Source organism: Eschrichtius robustus, chromosome 20 (genome assembly GCF_028021215.1).
Source record: "Eschrichtius robustus isolate mEscRob2 chromosome 20, mEscRob2.pri, whole genome shotgun sequence".
NCBI classification, from domain to species: domain Eukaryota; kingdom Metazoa; phylum Chordata; class Mammalia; order Artiodactyla; family Eschrichtiidae; genus Eschrichtius; species Eschrichtius robustus.
The window spans coordinates 23,771,653-23,794,187 of NC_090843.1; the positions used below are offsets into that span (position 1 = coordinate 23,771,653).

Below are 22,535 nucleotides of genomic sequence, written 5' to 3' on the forward strand. Positions count from 1 at the left end.
AGTGGAATAAATAGAGCATTGTCAAGTCAACAAAGGCTAATCTAAACATAAGGCACCAAGAAAGTGGCAGTATTATTAAAGTGGCAACTTTTCCTCAATTTGACATTTTCAAAATATAGCTTCCCCCTCTCCTCCAAAAATTCCCCAAGTAAATTTTCTGCTAGAAAAATCTTATGGTAGAAAAATGCACATTTTTTTTTAGATATGACGATGGGAGTCGACTATAAACACTCTATAATTTATCAGTTAATAATTCATAATTATAATTAATAAATTACAGATCTAATAAATTATACATAATTATAGACTTGAGAATGTAACAACTTTATCTTCACATTTTCAAAAGAAGCTGAGACTTCTTTCTGACTTCTAAACATAAATAATACCTACCTATACAGCAGGGCCTTGCCCTTTTCATTCCCCAAGGCAAAATAACCACTTCTGGGAGAAAAATCCATAGTATGAACAAGAGAAATATTCTTCTTTTTAACAACTGGGAAGTTTGAAAATACTGTACAGGAAGGAAGGTGGACCTGCAGGAAATAATAAAAAGCTTTAAACTACAACAACTGGGAGCTCATCTTTCTTAAATTTTGGTCTTCATTCTGTCATTTTGCTGGAACAAAAAGTTCATTTTGATTGTAGCACACATCAAGTACAGTTCTCTTAATACGGCAAAGTGTTCCAAAATTAAAATTTGATTCTCAATGAGGTATTAACTGAGAAGGAAGGGAAGGAAGAGAAGAAAGTGCTTTCTTGATGCTGCATTAAAATGCAGCATCTAGCATGGTGCCTGGGAGGGTCAAATGAATAAGTGAATGAATAAAGTGAAAAGTCAACAGTAGAGCCCATTAATGCTCTAACTTAATAACCACAGTAAAGGATACTAAAATTTAATCACAAGGAACAGTTACTTCAAACATTATGAAGAGTTTGAATCCAAGACAAAGTCATATCAAATCTTCCAATATCATAAAACTCCCTTTTTTTCACTTTTATTTCTCAATTTTGTGGTATATTCTTTGTCTTTTGCAATCTCTCCTTGAGGAGGGCTAAACCATGAAAACCTAGTTCATCAAGTGAAACTGTGTTCTGATTGAGAAAGAGCCGAAAGCTCACCTCAAGGCCAGGTCTCTTTCTCCAGGAAAGTCTACTTGGGGGAAAACAGGCCCAAATCCAAGCTAGGCAAGACAAGTCCTTGTCCAATTTGTGGATAAATAAAACCTAAGCACAGAAGCCGTTACCTTCAGCAGACCAGGATTTTAACAAACTCTCATTTTCACACATTCTCTAGCTCTTCCAAGAAATACACCACCTTCATACTCACATACAGAATTATCATTCAGCTATTAATCATGGTAGTCTATCATCCTTCACACTTTTAGATGAGACTTTAAACCACCCAATCAAGGTGATTTTCATAGACAAGTACCAGGTAAAACCCACTGTTAGATACACCTGTCTATTACACTGGTTTCAGTCAGTCACTAGGCCCTACTCCCCCGATAAATGCCTATTGACCATTTTTTGTCAAGAAAGTAAAGTTTACAGTGAATCTCCAAGCCATTTTCAATTATTTTCAACTTCTCTGGGAAGCAGGCTCTGTCTGCACAGCCTGGAATCAATGCAGAGGCATTAGAAGTGGTCTTGACCCATTAAAGCTAAGAAGTTCACAAAAATTGGGGCACAAGACACAAAGCAATTTTTTAAAGTTCATTTTTACCAGAAGGTAGCTGTGTATTTTTCTAGCTAAATAAACAGAACAATTCTGTTACCAAAATTATCAGAAATACTGCAGTAAATACAAACACGAAGTTTATGATGTAAATGGAGTCTCTTTAGATGTGGTGCCTTGTGCAACAAATAACCTACACAACCGTACACAGCGGCCATGGCTTCACACGACAAGCTGATGTGTTCTTCCTGATGGAGGATAAATACCAACTTATGGACAATTTAATTTTAAATTTTATCTCCCCTACTGACTTGGATATCAGGGGCAAAAAACATGTTTATGCCCTCCTAAAAGACTCAACTGTAACTATTCCCCAGCGTTTTTAGTACATCTTCCCTCAGACCAATGACCCCCACCTGGTTAGAACTAAGCTGTGCTCTAACCTCTCTTTATGACCCCTGTATTAAAAGCTGTAATTGAACTAATAAGAAAAAGTCCCATAAAAACCCAACTTCTTTAATTCAGGAAGTTCCCTTTATCTCCAACATAATTTCTGTATTACACTTAAGGGTGCAGATACCAAAATTCAACAAATAAAAGGTCTCTCATCCTTAATTTAATGGATAAGGAGTTCCACAACTTCTACAACATCCAAGATTGTAGATGTAATAACAATTTAACTTCTGAGTCTCTTACTGGTGCAATGGCTTAGATTTATATTCACTGCTTTGTGCTGGAATAACAGAACTGTTTGGATCATTATAAGAGATTGCATTTAATGACACTACCAATGTTTCATCACTGAGGCATTCTGAAGCTATGCCTGGCTTCTTTCCATTAGATATTATGGTTGACTACCATTTAAAAAATGGGAGTTGGCTGTTACTAATGAACTCCTTGTGTGATTTTGCCACAATAAAACACCATAAATGCTGCCATGATCACTGAAGCAAACTAGGCAGAACCAACTACTAGGCATCTTGCAGAATACATTATGTCAACAGAGATAGATCCCATGGTTTTCTAAAACAACTTACTACCATTAAAATGATAAAAGGTTAATATGTACTAGTCCACCACTACCATTACAGAAGCGGAGATTTTAAAGCTGACTTGAATTAGGATCCTCTCATTTATCAAATGATTCATTCAAGAGGCAATAAAACGCAATGCTATATTTTCCAAACACTTTTTCCAGCAGAACTCTTTCTTCCCTCAAAGAAAATCTTATGCAGAATGCCAATACATACCACGAGTAATACTGAAGTTGCTCTATATAATACAGGGAGGAGCTTAGCCTCCTACTTGCCCTACTTACCATCTGAAGTCCTATACACATTCTAGGGCTCTGAGGAATTTAGTTAGAAAACCATTAAAATGTTAGAAAGAATATGGAATCTAGCATCACAGTTCACTGCCCTTTACTAGCTGTTGACTTTGGGTGAGCCAATCCTCTGAGGACTGTTATTTGGCTCAAAATATTTTTGTAGAATTCTTTATAAATCTTTGTAAACTATACACTATTAAACAAAGCTGATGAAGTGTGCAAGGTTTATTTGCTGAGTAAGCAAGATAAAAATAAGAATCTCTGTAAAGTGCTTATGGTACACACATAACAATAGCACAGTGTAATGCGGCCATTCAAAGTTCTATGCCATCTGTATACCTGGCCCACAGCAAGTAACTGTTGAATGAATGAAGAAATTGGTTCTGCCTGAAGGGTAGGAAACTTCACACAGATGGAGTGACATTTAAGCTGAACTCTGAGGTTGGGCAGAAAAGAGTCAACACTGGCCTGAGGCTGCTATCCTTAGAAAGGCCCGCTTGCAAGTGGCTCTTAGATGGTATCTGGGAACTTGACTGGCATACAGGTCCCTACACACATGGGAAACTTTCCCTAAATGATAAGGACAGCTCACTGTGCCTAAATGATTTGTCTAATGTGGTTTATGCTGAACACTTGCCTTTACTTCTGGGAGCCTTGACTTTGGGTACCTCCTGGGCAGAGGGTACCTAACATCATCAACCCCCAATAAAAACCTTGGGCACTGAGTCTCTAATGAGCTTCTCTGGCAGAAAACACTTAACACATGTTGTCACAACTTGCTGTTGGAGGAATTAAATGTGTCCTATGTGACTTGCACTGGGAGAGGACTTGTATTAAACGTGCCCTATGTGTCTTGCACTGGGAGAGGACTTGTATTAAACGTGTCCTATGTGACCTGCACTGGGAGAGGACTTGTATTAAATGTGTCCTATGTAACTTGCACTAGCAGACGACTCTTGGAAGCCTGTGCCTGTTTCTTCCAGGCTTCACCCCATGCACCTTTTCCTTTTGCTGATTTTGCTTTGCACCCTTTCCCTGTAATTATTCTTAGCCATGAGTATGACCATATTCTGAGTCCTATGAGTCCTTTTATTTACTATTCTATTCACCAAACCTGGCGGAAGTCCTGGGGACCCCTGGCACAGAGCTATCTTCACAAGTAACTATCCAGCTATTTAAATTGCAATCATTTTACACAATTTATTTTCAAAACTTAAGAACTGCCTCCACTCCCTTATGACACCAGGCCTTAAAAATGTAGATGAAGAAAGAAAACTAGGGATTTCCCCGGTGGCGCAGTGGTTAAGAATCCGCCTGCTGGGCTTCCCTGGTGGCGCAGTGGTTGAGAGTCTGCCTGCCAATGCAGGGGACGTGGGTTCGAGTCCTGGTCTGGGAAGATCCCACATGCCGCAGAGCAACTAGGCCCGTGAGCCACAATTACTGAGCCTGCGCGTCTGGAGCCTGTGCTCCGCAACAAGAGAGGCCGCGATAATGAGAGGCCCGCGCACCGCGATGAAGAGTGGCCCCCACTTGCCGCAACTAGAGAAAGCCCTCGCACAGAAACGAAGACCCAACACAGCCATAAATAAATAAATAAACAAACAAACAAACAAACCCAAAGTTTTTTTTAAAAAAAAGAATCCGCCAGCCAATGCAGGGGACACGGGTTCGAACCCTGGTCCGGGAAGGTCCCACATGCCATGGAGCAACTAAGCCCGTGCGCCACAACGTCTGAGGCTGTGCTCTAGAGCTCACGAGCCACAACTACTGAGCCTGTGTGCCATAACTACTGAAGCCCGCACACCTAGAGTCTGTGCTCCACAACAAGAGACGCCACCTCAATGAAAAGCCTGCGCACCGCAACTAGAGAAAGACCGTGCACAGCAACGAGGACCCAACACAGCCAGAAATAAATGAATGAATAAATAAATTAATTAATTTTAAAAAAAAAACTACAGAGGAATGAAGTGTTTGCTTTAAACATATTCCTTCATGTATATGCTGAAAGAAACTTCTGAAAATGAAGACTACCACTTAAGAAACGCTAGGAACGGACAGCATGGCTTTCCCAAAAGAACTGACATAATACAAATCTGGTGGCTACTGTTAGTCATTTCTATAATCACACCCCAAAGCTACAATATAAGGAATTTCTACATCAAAAGAGGCTACTCTTTTTAAAATAATCCAACACTTTCCTATTATCTTTCCATGTTTTCAACTTTAAATTTTAAAATTATCAATGCTAAAAGGAAAGGGTAAAGAAATATTACCAATCTGACTGCTTCTTTCATTTTTTCTGAAGCAATTGCCAAGATTTCTGTAGTAGGATTGAAGGTCAGAGAAGTAACACCTGTAACCAAGTTCATTATAGCTTTTATTGGCTTTGGGTTTGCTTCTTGGAGACAAGAATCTTGATTGTATATGTTTACCACTCCACAATTAGAACTGCAAAGAGAAGAAGGAATACAACAGATTAAAAACAAGCAAAAGAGTTTTCACAACCTAAGTGAATAAAGATTTAACCCCCCAAACTGATATTTACAGGAATCGTATTGTGTTACACAGGGACCATGGGCTGGAGAGTTCATCCCAAGGCAAAAGCTAGACACAGTCTATCAGTTCTACTGTAGTCTTACTGAACTCTCCTTAACTCCGGCAGCTTTTTAATTACTAGCCTAGCTAGAAAATCCTACACAGCGTGAAATCTTCATTATTCATTCCTTCAATAAATATTTACTGAATTTCAACTCTATGCCAGGCACTGTTTAAGTGCCTGGGATGCAAAGGTGAACAAAAGAGACTAAGACTGCCACTCTCATGGTATTGATGGCCAACCTAACATCCTAATATGCGAATGAGAGCTGTCCTTCCCCTATTTAAATAGGTCTCCTCCTTTCCTTTTTTATTCTATTCTATTTATGAGAACTTCCAAAACAGTGCTGAACAACAGCTGTAACAGCAAGCATATTAATCTTTTGCTCTACCAGGAATATCTACAGTCAAGAGTTATGGAAATGATCATCCACTCCAAGTTTACTGAAACATTTACCAGCGATGAATTATACCCAATATTCATAAAAAGTAAATCTTAATGGCTTTAACAGAATCATCCACAGACAAGAACTTTCAGTAAACTTCTTTGCCCTCAGTGTTCAGACAACCTAATGTTATGGGCATCATTTATAAGGAATAAGAATAAGGTACTTGTAATTCATAGATACTTAATTCAAACTTAATTAGCAAATGCAACATCAACCTGAAAGATGCAAGAAATTAAGCCGCAAACAAGGGCGACACACATGTATTCCACTAAGTGTTCTCTCATTCCTATACTCAAACATTCTCACTTAAACTTACTGCCTACAGTGAACCAGGCACAGAGCATAAACAAGACAAATTCAGCTCACATACAAGATTCCATAGCTTGAAATTATAGCCAACACACAAATAGTATGTTAGATTTAGTGCTTTAAAGTCTTCAAACTGCTTACATATACGGTTTCATATACACTAAGAACGCCTTAATTTAAGGACAGCTAACTCTATATAGTCCATATTAACTACTCAGGAGAAACAATATATATCCTGGGTTTATATAATTTTGTTATGGACTGAACATCTGTGTCCCACTAAAATTCTTATGTTGAAATCTTAGTCCGAAATGTAATGGTATTAGGAGATGAGCCTTTGGGAGGTAATTAGGTCATGAATGGGATTAGGGACTTTATAAAAGTGAGCCCAGAGGCTCTCTCACTCTCTTTTCACCCTGTGAGGTCACAGCAAGAAGCCAGCCTATTGCAACCTGGGAAGAAGGCCCTCACCAAAGACCCAAGCATGCTGGCAACCTGATTTCAGACTTCCAGTCTCCAGAAATATAAGAAATAAGTTTCTGTTGATTATAAGGCACCAGTCTTCGGCACTTTGTTACAACAACCTAAGACAAAATTTATATTTTCCTTATTTATATTTTTGACTTGGATCAAAATATCTATTTACTGTACTTATTTTATACTAAATCTCTTTTCTTGCTGAAAACTAATTTATGCCTAAATCCATCTTAATTAAAGACGAAAAGTTATAATCCACATAGCTCTCTTCTAAATATCAATTTTAGATCAAATCTTATCATCATGAACATCAGAGTACCCTTAAATATAGCCTATGTTGCTTAGATGTGTGGAGCAAAAATGGTACGAGTTAATCATTTTGATACATGGAAACTTACAGTGGTATTTGTGCTAAAATATATTGATAAATGATTCTAATATGCTACTGAGAGTGGTTATTTATTGAATGATATCTATGTAACCAGCAATAGGCAAACCGTCACGGGAACACAGAGTATCAGAAGGAGTTTAACCCCAGAAAAAATACGCCTGCAAAAAATACCCAGAAATACAGGAGAACGTAAGCTGAGCTCTTTACGTGATCTAGACCCTCAAAGAAGGGAAACATCAACATGAGGTGAAGTTGCTCCAGTGAGCTTTGTGGAAAAGGTAGGTAAGACGTGAGATGGAGAAGGGAGATAGTAGGTTAAAAAAACAAAGAACAACAACAACTAAAACCGGGTATCCTAAGTGGAAGAACAGGACCAAAGGGAGAAAGGAGCTCACCCTGAACTCCAAACTAAAGCAACAGACATGACTGTTATCTTTCCACCCTCAACCACAGCTGACTGGACTAGAAGCAGGTTCTTGAATCAAGAAGCCAATCCATTAGCAGATCAGCAACCACGAAGTGTCCTGGTACACAAAAATCTTCCCCAACAGGAATGATGGCAATTAACCACATCAACCTACCTCTAGTGTCTCTCTCATCTCATTTCCCCCCATGGACCATCAGGGTCTTTAATTCCACTCACTTCTAACTGCTTGTGGAACAGCCCCGTGACACGCCTATCTCTGGCACGCCTCCCTCCTCCACCCTCATCCTATGGACAACTCCACTCTTCTGGCTGTCTTGGCCTGGAGCCTGATAATGTCACTGCTTCTCTCCCATCCCAATTTTCTAAGCAGTTATGACATATGTTACAAGCATTGTTTACCAATCTCCCTAGTCCCATTCCCACCCTTACTACTTAATGCCTGGATTATTGCAATGACCTCAAGGCTCATCTACCTGCACCTCTATTCCCCTTCTAAAGGCTGTCATGCAAATTATCTACTCAAACTCTAAAATGCAAATATCATCATGATTCTCCTCTGCTTAAAAACCCTTAACGGTTTCTCTTTCCACTTAATATAATGTCCATATTCTTCGACACAGCATAAAAGACCTTTCTACAAGTTATCCCGACTGCTTACCTTTGTAGCCTAACCCCCCTTAAGAGTCATCCCATCCAGACTTCTCTCAGAACACAAACCTGAATTTTCTCATCCTTTCCACTATCTGCAATGCCTTTCTCTGAACCCCACCTGGCCTTCAAAATGGCCAGCTAAAGTGCCAATATCCCCCAAAACCTTTTCCAGACAGACGTTCAACAATAACAGCCTTCACCATTCCTAACATTCTTAAAACACTGTATCTCAACTGCAGCCCTTAAGACGTCTCGCCTTGTAAATAGAGATACATGTATGCGTGTCTTCACACAAGATCATAAACTATGAGAAGGTGGTGATGCATAGTTCCATCTCACAATCCCCAGCTCAATGCTCAATAAACGTTTTTATGAATGAGGAAACTGAAGCAAAAACGTATCCTTGAATAAAACAGGTTTTCCTTGCATTATAAAGCATACATGTCCTGAACAATCTCTAGATGAAGCAAAATGAAACCCATTTTATATGTTCCACGAGAGCACTATAACTAAAGAACTATTAATTCCAGGCCCTAAATCATAACAAATTTCATACTTTTCTATAGCCCTGAATTAGTTAGTATTCTTTTAAAATAAAATAAAAAATACTTGGGGGGGGGACAGTGTGGAAAGAACACAGAACTGGAAACTAGACAACATGAGTTCCAGATCCAGCTCTGCCAGTAACTAGTCTGATGAGTAACAACACTTAAATTACCTAACTCTTAGACCTCAGTTTCCTTATCAATAAAATGACTGGATTAGGACTGGCACTACTCAGTATACCTTTCTGTGATTACGGAAATACTCTATAGCTGTGCTGCTCAATATGATAGCCACTAGACACATGTGGCTACTGAATACATAAAATGTGGCCAGTGTCATCAAGGAACTAGATTTTTTAAAATTTTAATTAATTTAAAATTAAATAGCGCATGTGGCTAGAAGTTACTGTGATGGACGTGCAGAATTAGACCAAGACACCAGCAAGAAATTAAAAACATATACAAACAAATGGAAAGATAACAGAAAAGGGACAATCATCATCAGAATAAACTAATACTGAAAATATCTTAGATACAAAGATGAAAGAGAAACTTTTTGTTAGCTTTAAGTTACAGAAGACTAGTTTCCACATTCTCCCCATCCAGGTAGATTACTGAAATCACAAAAATCCTGCAGCAAAGTTTTAAGCTAAGGGTTTAAAACCCAGATTTAAGTAGGAAAAATAGCAATCCAAGGTATATTTAGACATTTTAAGAGATAAAAGATACAGCTATATAAAAGCTGAAGCACAGAATGTTTGAAGCTGATTTTCCAAAGGGATTATATAGATGGCACAAAAGGATTCATTCTCAAGACAAACTGGACTAAACGTTCTTTATTTCTTGTAAGACTCCTTAATTTGCAAAACTCCTAGTGACTGTACCATTTTATATTTAAACACATCAACGCACAGAGATGTACCTTTAAAAAGGTAGTAGAACTCAACCATAAAAAACAATGTTGCCATTTGCAACAACATGGATGGACTTGGAGGACATTAAGCTAAGTGAAGTAAGTCAGAGAGAGACAAATACTGTATGACACTTATATGTGGAATCTAAAAAATACAACAAACTCGTAAATTTAACAAAAAAGAAACAGACACAGATATAGAGAACAAACTAGTGGTTACCAGTGGGGTGAGGGAAGCGGCTAGGAGCAATATAGGGGTAGGGGTTTAAGAGGTACAAACTATTATGTATAAAATAAGCTACAAGGATATATTGTACAACACAGGAAATATAGCCGATATTCTAATAACTATAAATGGAGTATAAACTTTAAAACTGTGAATCACTATACTGTACATCTGTAACTTACATAATATTGCACATCAACTATACTTCAATAAAATAAAACAATCCAGACAAAACTATAATTCAAAAAGATACATGCACCCCTATGCTATGAGCAGCTCTATATACAATAAGCAAGACACAGAAGCAACCTAAATGTCCGTCGACAGATGAATGGATACGGATGTGGTATATATTTATATTCAATGAAATATTACAGCCATAAAAAAGAATAAAATAATGCCATTTGCAGCTACATGGATGGGCCCAGAGATTATCATATTAAGTAAAGTATGTCAGAAAGAGAAAGACAAATACCGTATTATATCACTTATATATGTGGAATCTAAAATATGACACAGATGGACATATCTACAAAACAGAAACAGACTCGCAGACATAGAGAACAGACCTGTGGCTGGGGGGGTGGGGAGGGGTGGGAGTGTGGGACTAGCAGAGGCAAACTATTAGATACAGGATGGATAAACAACAAGGTCCTTCCTACTGCATAGCAAAGGGAGCTACAGTCAATATCCTTGGATAAACCATAATGGGAAAGAATATGAAAAAGAATATATATGTATAACTGAGTCAGTTTACTGTACAGCAGAAATTAACACACCACTGTAGACCAACTGTATTTCAATAAAATTTTTAAAAAGAAAACAAACAAAAAAAATTTTTAAAGGTTAAAAGCTCAGGCTTTGGAGCCAGACTATTTGTAATCTTGGGTCTGCCACTTACTATCTGACCCTAACCAAGTTACTTAACTCACAGTGCCTCAGCTTCCCCACCTGTAAAGCAGGGATCATAGTACCAATATCATGGAGTAGGAAATGAGAATTAAGTTAGATTATATATGAAAAAATATCTATACATATATTTACATACACACATACATACATACGTAGCTTATATATATATATATATATATATATACACACACAATACACATATACAGCTATATATAAAAACAGTGCTTGGCAGATACTAAGTGCTGAAAAAATTTGCTATTAATATTATAAATCTTTTTATTGTAATTATTATTCAGAGCACAGTTTGAAACTATTTAGATGGAAACCAGTAAAAAGACAATCTTAATTTGTGTATTTTTAAGAAGGTAATGAAGACTAAAGTCAACAAGTATCTAACCACCTGATAGAACTTTGATTAGAAAATATAAAAACAGGTATTTTTATGGCTTTAACCAACAGTTCTCAAAATACAAAGAGCCCAAAGTGGTTTATAGGTTGCACACCCCCAGTCAAGGCAGGAGCCCAAGCCAGTGATGTTCCATGACTGCAGCACAAGACGCTCCTAACTTCTTCACTGTAAAGCAGAGAAAATAAAGCAACAGCAACAAGATAAAGGGGATTCTCCAAGTCACCTTATGGGGCCACCTGTATTTAGTGAGCTATCTTCTGAAGTCTGTATTCAAAGAGCTGTCACATGCAAAGGAGAGAATATGCCAGGTCTCAACTCCTTCCCATTCTTTAATATACAGTGCTTTGTAATACATAGCCAGCGTTCAAATATTTCTTTTTTTTTTTACTGACTGGCTTCTAGACTAGATAGGAAGTCACAAAACACACTACTGCATACACAGAAGATGCAGCAAAGGTACAACTTAACTAAGATTCTACCCAGCAGGGTGAGAAGGGCACTGCACCTGGAAAAGTAAGACTGCAGGCTTCAAGATCCCTCCTTATCAATGATTTCAGTTGTGTCTTACAGAACGCTTCAGAGCATCAGCCCCCCCCCCCACCTATCAGGAAGGGTTAGTCCCTAATGATTTCCCAAGTATGTCCTAACACTGATGTTGTACAAATTAATGTGAAAGCTTTCTAAAAATATGCAGCAATCCTTATATTAACCAAAGCCATAAAAAAAGATACTGTAAACTAAAAGACCTCTCTATTTACAACATTCTTAGTTTCCCTATTTCCCTATCAGAGCAAAGCTGTAAATCAAAAGCATCCACTTTATGCCAGGACACTGAGAAGAGTTAATAGACACTATCAGATGAATTTTGAGATCAAGGGAGGAGTTAATTCCCAGCAGCAAAGGCCAGGATAGAGAAATTTCACACCAGTACATGGAGAGGGGAAAGAGAGGGAGGTGGGAGGAAGGGAAGGAGCAGTCAGCCAACCAGTCAAGTGAGTTCAGTTTCTCCTACCTCTGCCCTGATTCCACCACCAACTCTTCCCCGACTGTCTGATAACATGGGAAATTCCTCTAACAAGGGTTAAGGCCTTTCTTTCCAGGTTTAACAATAAAAACCTAATAATGGTCTTTGACCAAGCACATCAGAATTCAATTACACTGAAAAGCAATTAAAATCAAATAAGTTTAAACGACTAATATTAGATTCTTTCCTCTTTGGGCCCTTCAAAGGGGATTAATAAAAAGTGATACAAAAAAGAGAGGCAAGGACTAGAAAAAGATTAACTTCACAGATTTGAGTGAAGGTTATGTTTGTGCAGTTATTCTTGTCCCACATGAAGGCAAACGCAGGTCTGCTTAAAATTATTTATAATTAATTTAAATACCAGTCTTCATTCTAAAGGAGCTTTAGTCTCAGAAGACCTGCTAATCATGAACTGCTGCCATAGTGCACAGTGCTCTAGCAATGCTGGGCTCAGGCTACCCTACTGCCTATGGCAGACCCACGTGATGTCAGCCTGGCCTCCAAGCTCCACAGCCTGGTTCCACTTTCCTTTCTTCCCAGGACCCAAGGTAGCTGCTGACCAATTTCCAAATGGTGGTAGGGATATTTATAAGCAGTTTCCCCAATTTTAACCTTTGAAGGAGGTAGTGAAGTGAAGAAAAAGTGGTGAGTATGCTATGACAGCAAGACCCACTGGACCTCCCACCAAGGGAGAATTTGAAATCTCTTTATGGATCAATTGTGTTTAGTCTAAGAAAGTCATAAAGATTGACTTCTGGAAGTTCTAAAATTACAGGTGCTGATTAGTGATTTGGTACGTAAAATCGTTTAGAATTACAGGTAAGTATCCAATACCCCCTCCTCCCACCCTGCATCTTTAAAATCAAGTAGGACAATAAAGCCATCTTTTCCCCAGTGTAATAACCATTTTTTTCAGCAATGACACGATAACATGTTCTAGATAATATTTTCAAAGTCTCTATAATACTAACAACAGTGTTCCCAAAAAACATGTTTTTGGTTTATACCACCTAGCTAGCTAAAGGCAAAAATGCTTTAAGTATCTTTAAGACTTAAATCAAACAAATATTTCAAACGTAAGAAAACATACCATAACATAATAAGGTAGTCCAGTATTTTCTTTGCTAAAGAGCTGAAAAACTGCCATTAATATTATTAAACACAAATATTAACAAATATTATTAAGACAATAAAATGTAAGACCTGGGTTTATCAATTTCATATTACTAGTTTATAAACAGAACTACTAGGCACCATCTAGTATATTCAATTCTTTTTTTTTTTTTCTTTTTATAAATTTATTTATTTTATTTTTGGCTATGTTGGGTCTTCGTTGCTGCGCATGGGCTTTCTCTGGTTGCGGCGCATGGGCTTTCTCTGGTTGCGGCAAGCGGGAGCTACTCTTTGTTGCAGTGTGCGGGCTTCTCCTTGCGGTGTCTTCTCTTGTTGAGGAGCAGGGGCTCTAGGCACACGGGCTTCAGTAGTTGTGGCTCGTGGGCTCTAGAGCACAGGCTCAGTAGTTGTGGTGCACGGGCTTAGTTGCTCCACGGCATGTGGATCTTCCCGGACCAGGGCTCGAACCCGTGTCCCCTGCATTGGCAGGCGGATTCTTAACCACTGCGCCACCAGGGAAGCCCCTCAATTCTTTAATATTTTCTCATTAGCAAAAGGTGATTAAAGGTTATCAGAACCTCAGTTTACTTACCCACAAGCCACATACTGTCCATTCCTAGATGTGGCAATGCTTAATCCATATAAACTGCCTTCATCAACAAATCTGTTAAGGCACTTCCTAGAGTTCACATCCCAAACATAAACGTCTCCATCCCCTGAATGAAACAGCCAAAAAATGGGTTTGGTTAATTTTGTTTTAAACTTGAAAGGCAAGTGAACTGACCATTCTTAGTCCCTCTTTAATAGTACAAGATACTACAAATAAAGACCTACTATATACTATAATTGCCCTAAGTCTAGAAAACTGGCCTAAAAATGTTTCTTCTATACATTTCCATATATAGAAAACTACATCCTCATTAGTCATTAATAAACAATATCTTTAGGTTTAGAGTGAAAATCACAAACTCCTGGCTTGAGTTGAACTTTAGAAAAAGTTTCTGCATTTCACTCAGATAAATTATTGGCGCAAAATTTGAAAAAACAAAAAACCCACCAGCAAAGGTTTTCCAACATCTATCAAGAGGTATCAGAGGACCTAACATGTAAGGCTAGGTGATTTAGATATCAAACTGATGATGAAGTTGACAACAGAGGAGGAAATGAAGAATGAACTGATCCAGACCAAAAGGAATTTATAATTTAACTAAGGAAGTATGGATAATTTATTGTGAGTAATAAGCACAAATAGTTTAGAGAAGGGAGAATGTGTGAAAGATAAAGGATATTAAATCTGATGAGAACACAAATATTTTCATGATAGAAATGGCCATCTAATTGCCAAAATCAGTCCTCCTTCTTTTTTCTCTCTCCTATACACGCAATATTGATGATCACCCTCTTCCTCACACCCGTTATAGACGTGTATAATGACCCTATACACATCTCAAAGGTGGCTCCTCACTCATGTATTTCATCTCTTTCTTTTCTGTGGATATTGCTCTAACGGTCACCCTTCTATACTATTATCCTTCCAATGAGAATTCAGTATCTCACTGTTTCAACTATTTCATTAAGAAACAAAACTTCCCAGGCTGGCATAAGGGTTTAGGTTAGGTAGAAGTAAAATATGTATTTAGAAAAAATTTAATAGGCTCAAAGTTTTAAAACTTTATGTCTGTCTGTAGGGTAATGGTACAATAAAGGAAGGGCTTTAAAGATCAGCCTAGCTAGCAACAGACTAAAGTGGGAATGGAAGGGATCAAGGGCAGGAAGACCATCTAGAAAGCAAGTGTATTACATGGTCATAAGTTGATGTTGACTTAAGAAGCAAAAATTAATCCAAGAAAAACAAAAAGAAAAAACTGGCTCAGCTGAAAAGATAAAAGGTAAATTCTTTCTTCAACACTCCTTCTATCAAAATATTCTTTATATATATAAAACAATAAATAAGAACAATATGATGCCAATCACACAAATCACTCCTTACAGAAGAAGGAAAGGAGGAAGGGGAGGGGGGAGAACACCAATCAAAATATAGGTAACCCCTAACTTACCAAGGCTCAACTTCTGATTACTCCTTCTCTGATTTTGGGACCTTTCTTCTTATGGTAAATTAGACCTCCACGGTACTAACCTAATTTGTAAATATTTAACATCTATATCCAATTCATATAACCAAATCTCAGTACCTGTGCTGACCCTTCAACTCTTCTCCCCAACTCTGACTCTCCCAGGATCCAAAGGCCATTTCATTAGGAACATTATTTCTCTGAACCAATATTTATTCCTTACCCCTCATAAAACCTAGCATATTAATTAATAGGGACTATATATGCTGCTGACATTCTTATATTATTGGATTAAAAACATACAAATGTAAGTAACTCAACCTTGTGAAAGTTTGATTCTGGGCCAAAACCAAAACAAAAATTAAAGTTAATGCTAAACTTAATCCTTTTTTTAAAAAAAGTTTTTGAATAGATTGAAGAATACTACTCACTGGCAGAACCACTCTAATGCCTCCCACTACCAAACAGCATGAGCTACGCTGAGCTTGTGATGGTCCCTAAGATCCTTTAGGAAAAGGAGTAAGAGTCACAGGACAGTCAGAAAGGCCAGCAGAAAAGCACAAGATTAGAGACTGTCAGGAATGATAAAGGGTTGGTCGGTAGTACTACAGAAATGTCAGATGAGATCAGAATTGTTTTCAGTCAATAATGAATAAAATTCCAAACATTATCCAAGTCAAAAGAGGCTAAAAGAAAAGAAGTGATAATTCTAAGTAACTTTCAAAAAGAAAGTAAGAAAGTCTCAGAATAAATCATCTTTTAAAATGCATTTTCTGGGGACTTCCCTGGTGGCGCAGTGGTTAAGAATCCGCCTGCCAACGCAGGAGACATGGGTTCGATCCCTGGTCCGGGAGGATCCCACATGCCGCAGAGCAACTAAGCCCGTGCACCAAAAACTACTGAGCCTGTGCTCTAGAGCCCGCGAGCCACAACTACTGAGCTCGCATGCCACAACTACTGAAGCCCACGCACCTAGAGCCCGTGCTCTGCAACAAGAGAAGCCACTGCAATGAGAAGCCCACGCACCACAATGAAGAGCAGACCCCGCTCGCCGCAACTAGAGAAAGCCCACACGGCAACGAAGACCCAACATAGTCAAAAATTAATTAATTAATTAATTAATTAAATAAAATGCATTTTCTTCCCATATTTTCCCCAAACAGTGCATGTTAAGTGGTTAACCCTTCACCATTACTAGTTAGTAAATGAGAAGGCAAACAGCAATGAAAAATGAATTGTAAAAATAAAAATGATTTTCTTACTAATACAAAAAAGTCTAAAATCAAACTCAGTTTTGCTTAAAGTTGATATTTAAACACATCCAAAGCTTCAAAGAAGCTTTGGATCATCTTGTCATTAACTTAACTTACCTGAAGATGCATATACTTTCTTACTATCTGAAGAGAATGTGGATGCTGCAATCCTTCCATTAATTTTCATACTACCAATTAGCTCTTTAGTCTGGAAGAACAATAAATATTATTTATCAAATTGTTAGGCGCTGCAAAGAAGAATCACAATGTGCAGAATAAAAGCAACCTAGTTCTCTATTTTGTAGCACCTACTCAACTTTGTTTTTCCCTACCCTCAAAAAAAAATTCTTTCCACTGCCCACAACTTCTCCCCAAGTCTCAATATGTTCCTCTACTTGAGATGCAGATTTAAGGACACCATGAGTTATGGTTCAAGACCATCCCTACACTAATGTCTTATCCTAGAAGAACAAGCAACAGCTAATAATGGTTCACCTTCATTGACAGCAAGTGAAAATATCCAGCAACACCATTTATAAGCAAAAAGGACCCATCTGGGGAGACTTCGAAGCTCCTCACTATCTTCTCCTTCAAACCTAAGAAAGGAGATGAATCAATAAGGATTAATGGTTTGCAGTAAAGCTTTCACTGACAATTGAGAGTTTCTTACTTTTTAAGTGCCTTAAATAAAACGTGGGCTCAGACTCGGAATAAGTCTGACCCCATGCATCATTGAGTATGACTGAAATATAAGGTCACTACAAAATGCTCAGCAAACTTCTGTTCTTTGTCTGGGTTAACATTCACCATTCTAATTACAGGCCTGAGAGCCAGCTCTCCAACCAGTAAAGTTATCGACTAATTTTCCGAATGTAAACAGTAATACCTGTAAGTAACTAAAAGGATAAATTATACTTCTCTGTCAAAACGTTCATCACCAGAAGGAAAATACATTGCCACAGACACGGCTAAAACGCAGTAACATGCAGAAGCTAGTTGCCAGCCACCTACTAAACAGCCCATGATGAATGGGAGTCTAATTCTTAACTTTGTGGATCAAAAAGAAAAAACAAACCAAAACCATGTGTCAGTAGTGTATCCAAGAGTTGATTAGCTTCCCAAGACTCATGTAACCAAATCACATGAGCTAAGTATATAGACCAGATGTCAATTTACTTATTTAAAATGGGACATGTTCCTTTCCCATGCTTAAAAGGCTCATACTGACTATGCAGGAGACCCTTCTGATATTAAATTGCTTATAGAGCCAACTTACCCATTAACAAGTTGCCTAATAGAAAGGATACATAAGAATAACTAGCTACGCTTCCAGGGTGACAGAGCAGAAGAGAATTTTCACTATCCACTCATTTGTACGTATTGGACTTTTGTACCATGTGAACATATCGCTAAGTTAGAATATTAATCAGAAAAAAGAATTTAGAAAAATCCAGTGAAGAGTTCTTGTTCCCCCCACCAGGAAAATGATAGTTGAAGGTCCCACAGACCATCTCTGTGCTAGTAACAGTCTTTGTCTAGATGGTTCACAATACTACAAAACTGGGCCTCCCACTCTAGCCCCACCCACCAAGAGACTACATCCTAGCTTCCTTGACTGGAATCAATCCAGACACATATTTCCAGTCACTAGGGTTACTTCTGCTAGGGATGACCATCTTCTTCACAATGACTCTAGTCCTACTAAGGATAATATTCATCCCAAATTTTGGGCAAACATTATATACTGACTACAGCATACGGAAAGAAACAGCTCCAAACATAGGGAAAATATCATTACATGATGAAGCAGAGAAGGGAGGTTAGTTCTGGAAACCCCTCCAGACCCAATCCTAAGAGCACAGTGGGAATGCAAGACAGAACTCAAAGTGTTCACCTCGGAGCCTACAGCTGGGCAGAACTCAAAGTGCTCACCTTGGAGCCTACAGCTGGGCACCACCACAGTCCTGGAGGACTGCAGACTGCACAGGTGTCACAAGGGCAACAGTAAACAAACTTCCCTCATACTGTGTGGGACCAGTGTGAACACAGACCCAGGATGGCAGCAACAGAGGCAAAATGCCAGAGGACTCTTTACACAGTCCACTGCTCTCTGCCTGCAGTGAAAGACCTTATGTTTTTGGCCTGAGTAAGCCTGTTGTTTGGGGGTAATTCAGGAAAGGGGGTTGTCTTCAAGAAGGAAATACTAGACTTCCAACAAATAAGGACAAACAGTTACTTTATCAATTAATTGGAAAAATAAGAAAGATCACCATATTTTTATCCAAACCTTACAGTGTACTGTACACCAGTTATATGTATATAGCATTTTACTTTTGACTTCACAAAAGAATAGTGATAATAAGTGCTAATATCAATATTATAATTGCTTTTTATAAAAGCTAGACCTTTCAAAACAGAAGCCAGACAAAATTTATAACATGGCCTTGAGATAAAAGATATAGAGCTTTAAAGATGTCAGGTATAAATGTTTCTATAGATTAGGGAATGAGATTTTTCTTTTTTTTTTTTTTTTTTGGCCACCCCACACAGCATGTGGGATCTTAGTTCCCAGACCATGGATTGAACCCACACCCCCTGCATTGGAAGCACGGAGTCTTAACCACTGGACCGCCAGGAAGTCCCAGGAATGAGATTTTTAGGTCAACTGCTGAGCAACTTATAGGTAAGAAAAAGAATGGCCAATTTAATTAGAATAGAGCCAAATTCCATAGGATGGGAAGTGAACTGACTGTGATCAGACAGATTATATGCTGTTCTTAACAATGACAGCAGTTACCAATGACTGAGCATTTACCAAGTGGCAGGTGGTGCTTAGTTACAATCTTCTAAAAAGTTCTTTTAATATTTTAGAACCCTTGAGTTTACAGAAAGAGAAAACTAAGGCTCAGCAATGACCATATGCCTATAAATCAAAATGGCTGCCTGACAAACTAATTTGATTCCCAAATGGTCAAATTCTTTGTGTTTTCCTAGAACAAGACAGCTCCCTTAAGAACTGCCCTTCTAGGACTTCCCTGGTGGTCCTGTGGTAAAGAATCCACCTTGCAATGCAGGGGACAGGGGTTAGATTCCTGGTCAGGGAACTAAGATCCCACATGCCTCGGGGCAACTAAGCCCACGCGCCGCAACTACTGAGCTCACGCGCCTCAACTAGAGAGCCTGAATCTGCAAACTACAGAGCCCACGCGCTCTGGAGCCCATGCACCACGCACCACAACTAGAGAGAGAAACCCCGCACACCACGACTAGAGAGAAGCCTGCACGCCGCAAGAGAAGATCCCACATGCCTCAACGAAGATCCCGTGTGCCGCAACTAAGACCCGATGCAGCCAAAAATAAAATTAAATAAATAAATCTTAAAAAAAAAAAAATAAAAGAACTGTCCTTCTAGGGACTTCCCTGGTGGTCCAGTGGTTAAGACTCGGTGCTCCCAATGCAGGCAGCCCGGGTTCGATCCCTGGTCAGGGAACTAGATTCCGCGTGCCACAAATAAGAGTCCGCATGCCACGACTAAAAGATTCCCGCATGCCGCAATGAAGATGTCGCAGGTGGCAACAAAGATCCCGCATGCCACAACTAAGACCCGGCACAGATGGATAGATATAGATATAAGAACTGTCCTTCTAAATGATGCAACTGAAACTGCTTCTGGACTTTGAAATAGTAATCTGTGGTTCTTAACTTTTCTGTGTGCCAGTCTGAAGTGTATGATACCCTTCTCAAAACAACGGTTGTTTGAAACTTTTGTAACTGAAGGAAATGCTAAATTTCAGTTAGAGATTAGTGAAAATAAAGATGGAATGTTTTTCCTATCCAGCTTCACAGACCCCTGAATTTTGAGAATCCATAGACCCCACTTTACAAGCCCTGACAGGTTAGTGGAAGGAACCCTCAAAGCGGAATTCTTCAGAATGCATCAATTCTGAATTCTTCATTTTTCAGACTTGCATTTGCAAGAACCAAGAGCTCACATACACGTAAGGCTTGCACATCCTAACTTGTCAGCAATTTTCCCCCTTGTTCTACTGTCCTTAATTAATTTCGAGTTATTAATACTGTTTTATAATCACGAGACTGAGAATTATATTCAATAACATAACACCACAAGAAGAAATACATTTGATTTACCATTACTATTCTAATTATCATTACTACCAAGTTACGCTTATTGAGGAAAGAGAAGGAAAAATATTAAAAAGCAAAGATAAATACCATGTCTTAGAAGAATCCGGTGATCAGAGACACAGCCCTCCACACCAGCAGATCCACAGTACACATCACTAACTACTGGATCTCAGCCACCCCTGGTTTGCTTTTCCCAAGAGGATGCACGGCAAGGAAGGACCAGAGCACATTCCTTTTGATTAGTGGAATGACATTTAAGAATAAAAACTACTACATGTTGCTTTCTGTTTCAATATGGGGACACAGTTTAAGGTTTTCCAACTCAAAGGCAAGTCCATGGACCAGCAGCATCAGCAGCATCTGAGAACTTGTTAGAAATGCAGAATCAGGCCCACCTCAGAACAACAGAATCAGAGTCTGCATTTTAACAAGATCCCCAGGTGATTCATATGCACATTAATGTTTGAGAAGCACTGATTTAAAGCATAAATAGATAAATTAAAAACCCCCTTGGAAAGGATCACTGAAAGTGTCAGGAACACAGGAAAGACAAGACTGGAAACACTGAAAGTAAACATCATAAATGTTTCTAAAGTTGGCCTTACTCACTTTTAACCACTAGCAGAAAAAAGGCTGTACAGAGCAATCTGTAACCTTTACAGCCCCACAGATGTGCAATTTAACAGGGAAACTGCCAGCAAGCTGTAGCATATGACAACAACACCTCTCAAGATTTATGTTAACCCAACCAACTTCATTACAAGGACTTTAGTTCCCAAAGTATTCATGAAGGTGTCACTATATTTTTGAGGTATGGGAGTAGGAGAATGCAGAAGAATAGATAAGGCAGAGGAAAGATAAATTTTCATCTAATAAAAAAGATGTATTTTTCAAGTAGTTCATTCTTCAAAATACATTACGAATTCCAAAAGCAGTGCTTTATTTCCTTTAAATGTAAACCAAAATTGTATTATAACAAACAGCAGAAGAACTGGAGGGCATCCAAATTTCAGATCAGAGAAGTGAAATAATTTGTCCAAGGAAATAGAACCCAGGTCTTTTAGCTCCCAGGCTCATGTTCTTTCTGCTGCAGCAACTGCTAATTTTACAGCCAAGTATTTGCAACTGCTTTTCTGGTCTAGGGGAATATATATTTGCAAATTATGATCTTCTTCCCATAGGTACTCAGTAAAAAGTCAGTCCACTTTTTTCATTCAAACATGTTATCTCAACAACACGACACTTTCCAAATACTAAAACCAAAGAAACCCTTATTTTTAATAATACTATGGGGAGGAAAAAAAGCGGTTGTAAATACTGTTAAACAAACTCAACTATGGGCTGGGGGGGAGGGGGGTGCATGTCAGCTATATGTTCATTAGAAACCTTACCTCTTACTTGATGCACAGGAATTAGCTTTCCAGCCAGCATATCATAGACATAAAGAACCTTGCTGTGAGTACTCGTGGCTAAAACCTTTTCTCCATTAGCACTAAAACAAGCTTTAAAGATTGGAAACTTTTCCAAATAGATGCTCTGAATTTTAGGATTTGTTTTTCCATCAACCTGTAAGGAAGTACAAAATATTCCTTTTGATTATTTCCACAGACCATGTATGCTG

The 22,535-nt window shown here is 38.5% G+C and overlaps 1 protein-coding gene across 2 annotated transcripts in view; it reads right to left on the bottom strand.

Moving 5' to 3' along the window:
- UTP18 (UTP18 small subunit processome component) overlaps nucleotides 1-22,535 on the bottom strand; it is a 37,910-nt gene that overhangs the window by 2,346 nt on the left and 13,029 nt on the right. For both annotated transcript variants that reach the window (XM_068531474.1, XM_068531473.1), the window contains exons 7-12: nucleotides 22,306-22,480; nucleotides 17,264-17,364; nucleotides 16,886-16,976; nucleotides 14,036-14,159; nucleotides 5,276-5,450; nucleotides 391-533 (exon numbers count right to left, since the gene is read on the bottom strand). In XM_068531474.1, coding sequence (XP_068387575.1) covers nucleotides 391-533; nucleotides 5,276-5,450; nucleotides 14,036-14,159; nucleotides 16,886-16,976; nucleotides 17,264-17,364; nucleotides 22,306-22,480 — 809 coding nt within the window. The remainder of the gene's footprint in view (nucleotides 1-390; nucleotides 534-5,275; nucleotides 5,451-14,035; nucleotides 14,160-16,885; nucleotides 16,977-17,263; nucleotides 17,365-22,305; nucleotides 22,481-22,535) is intronic.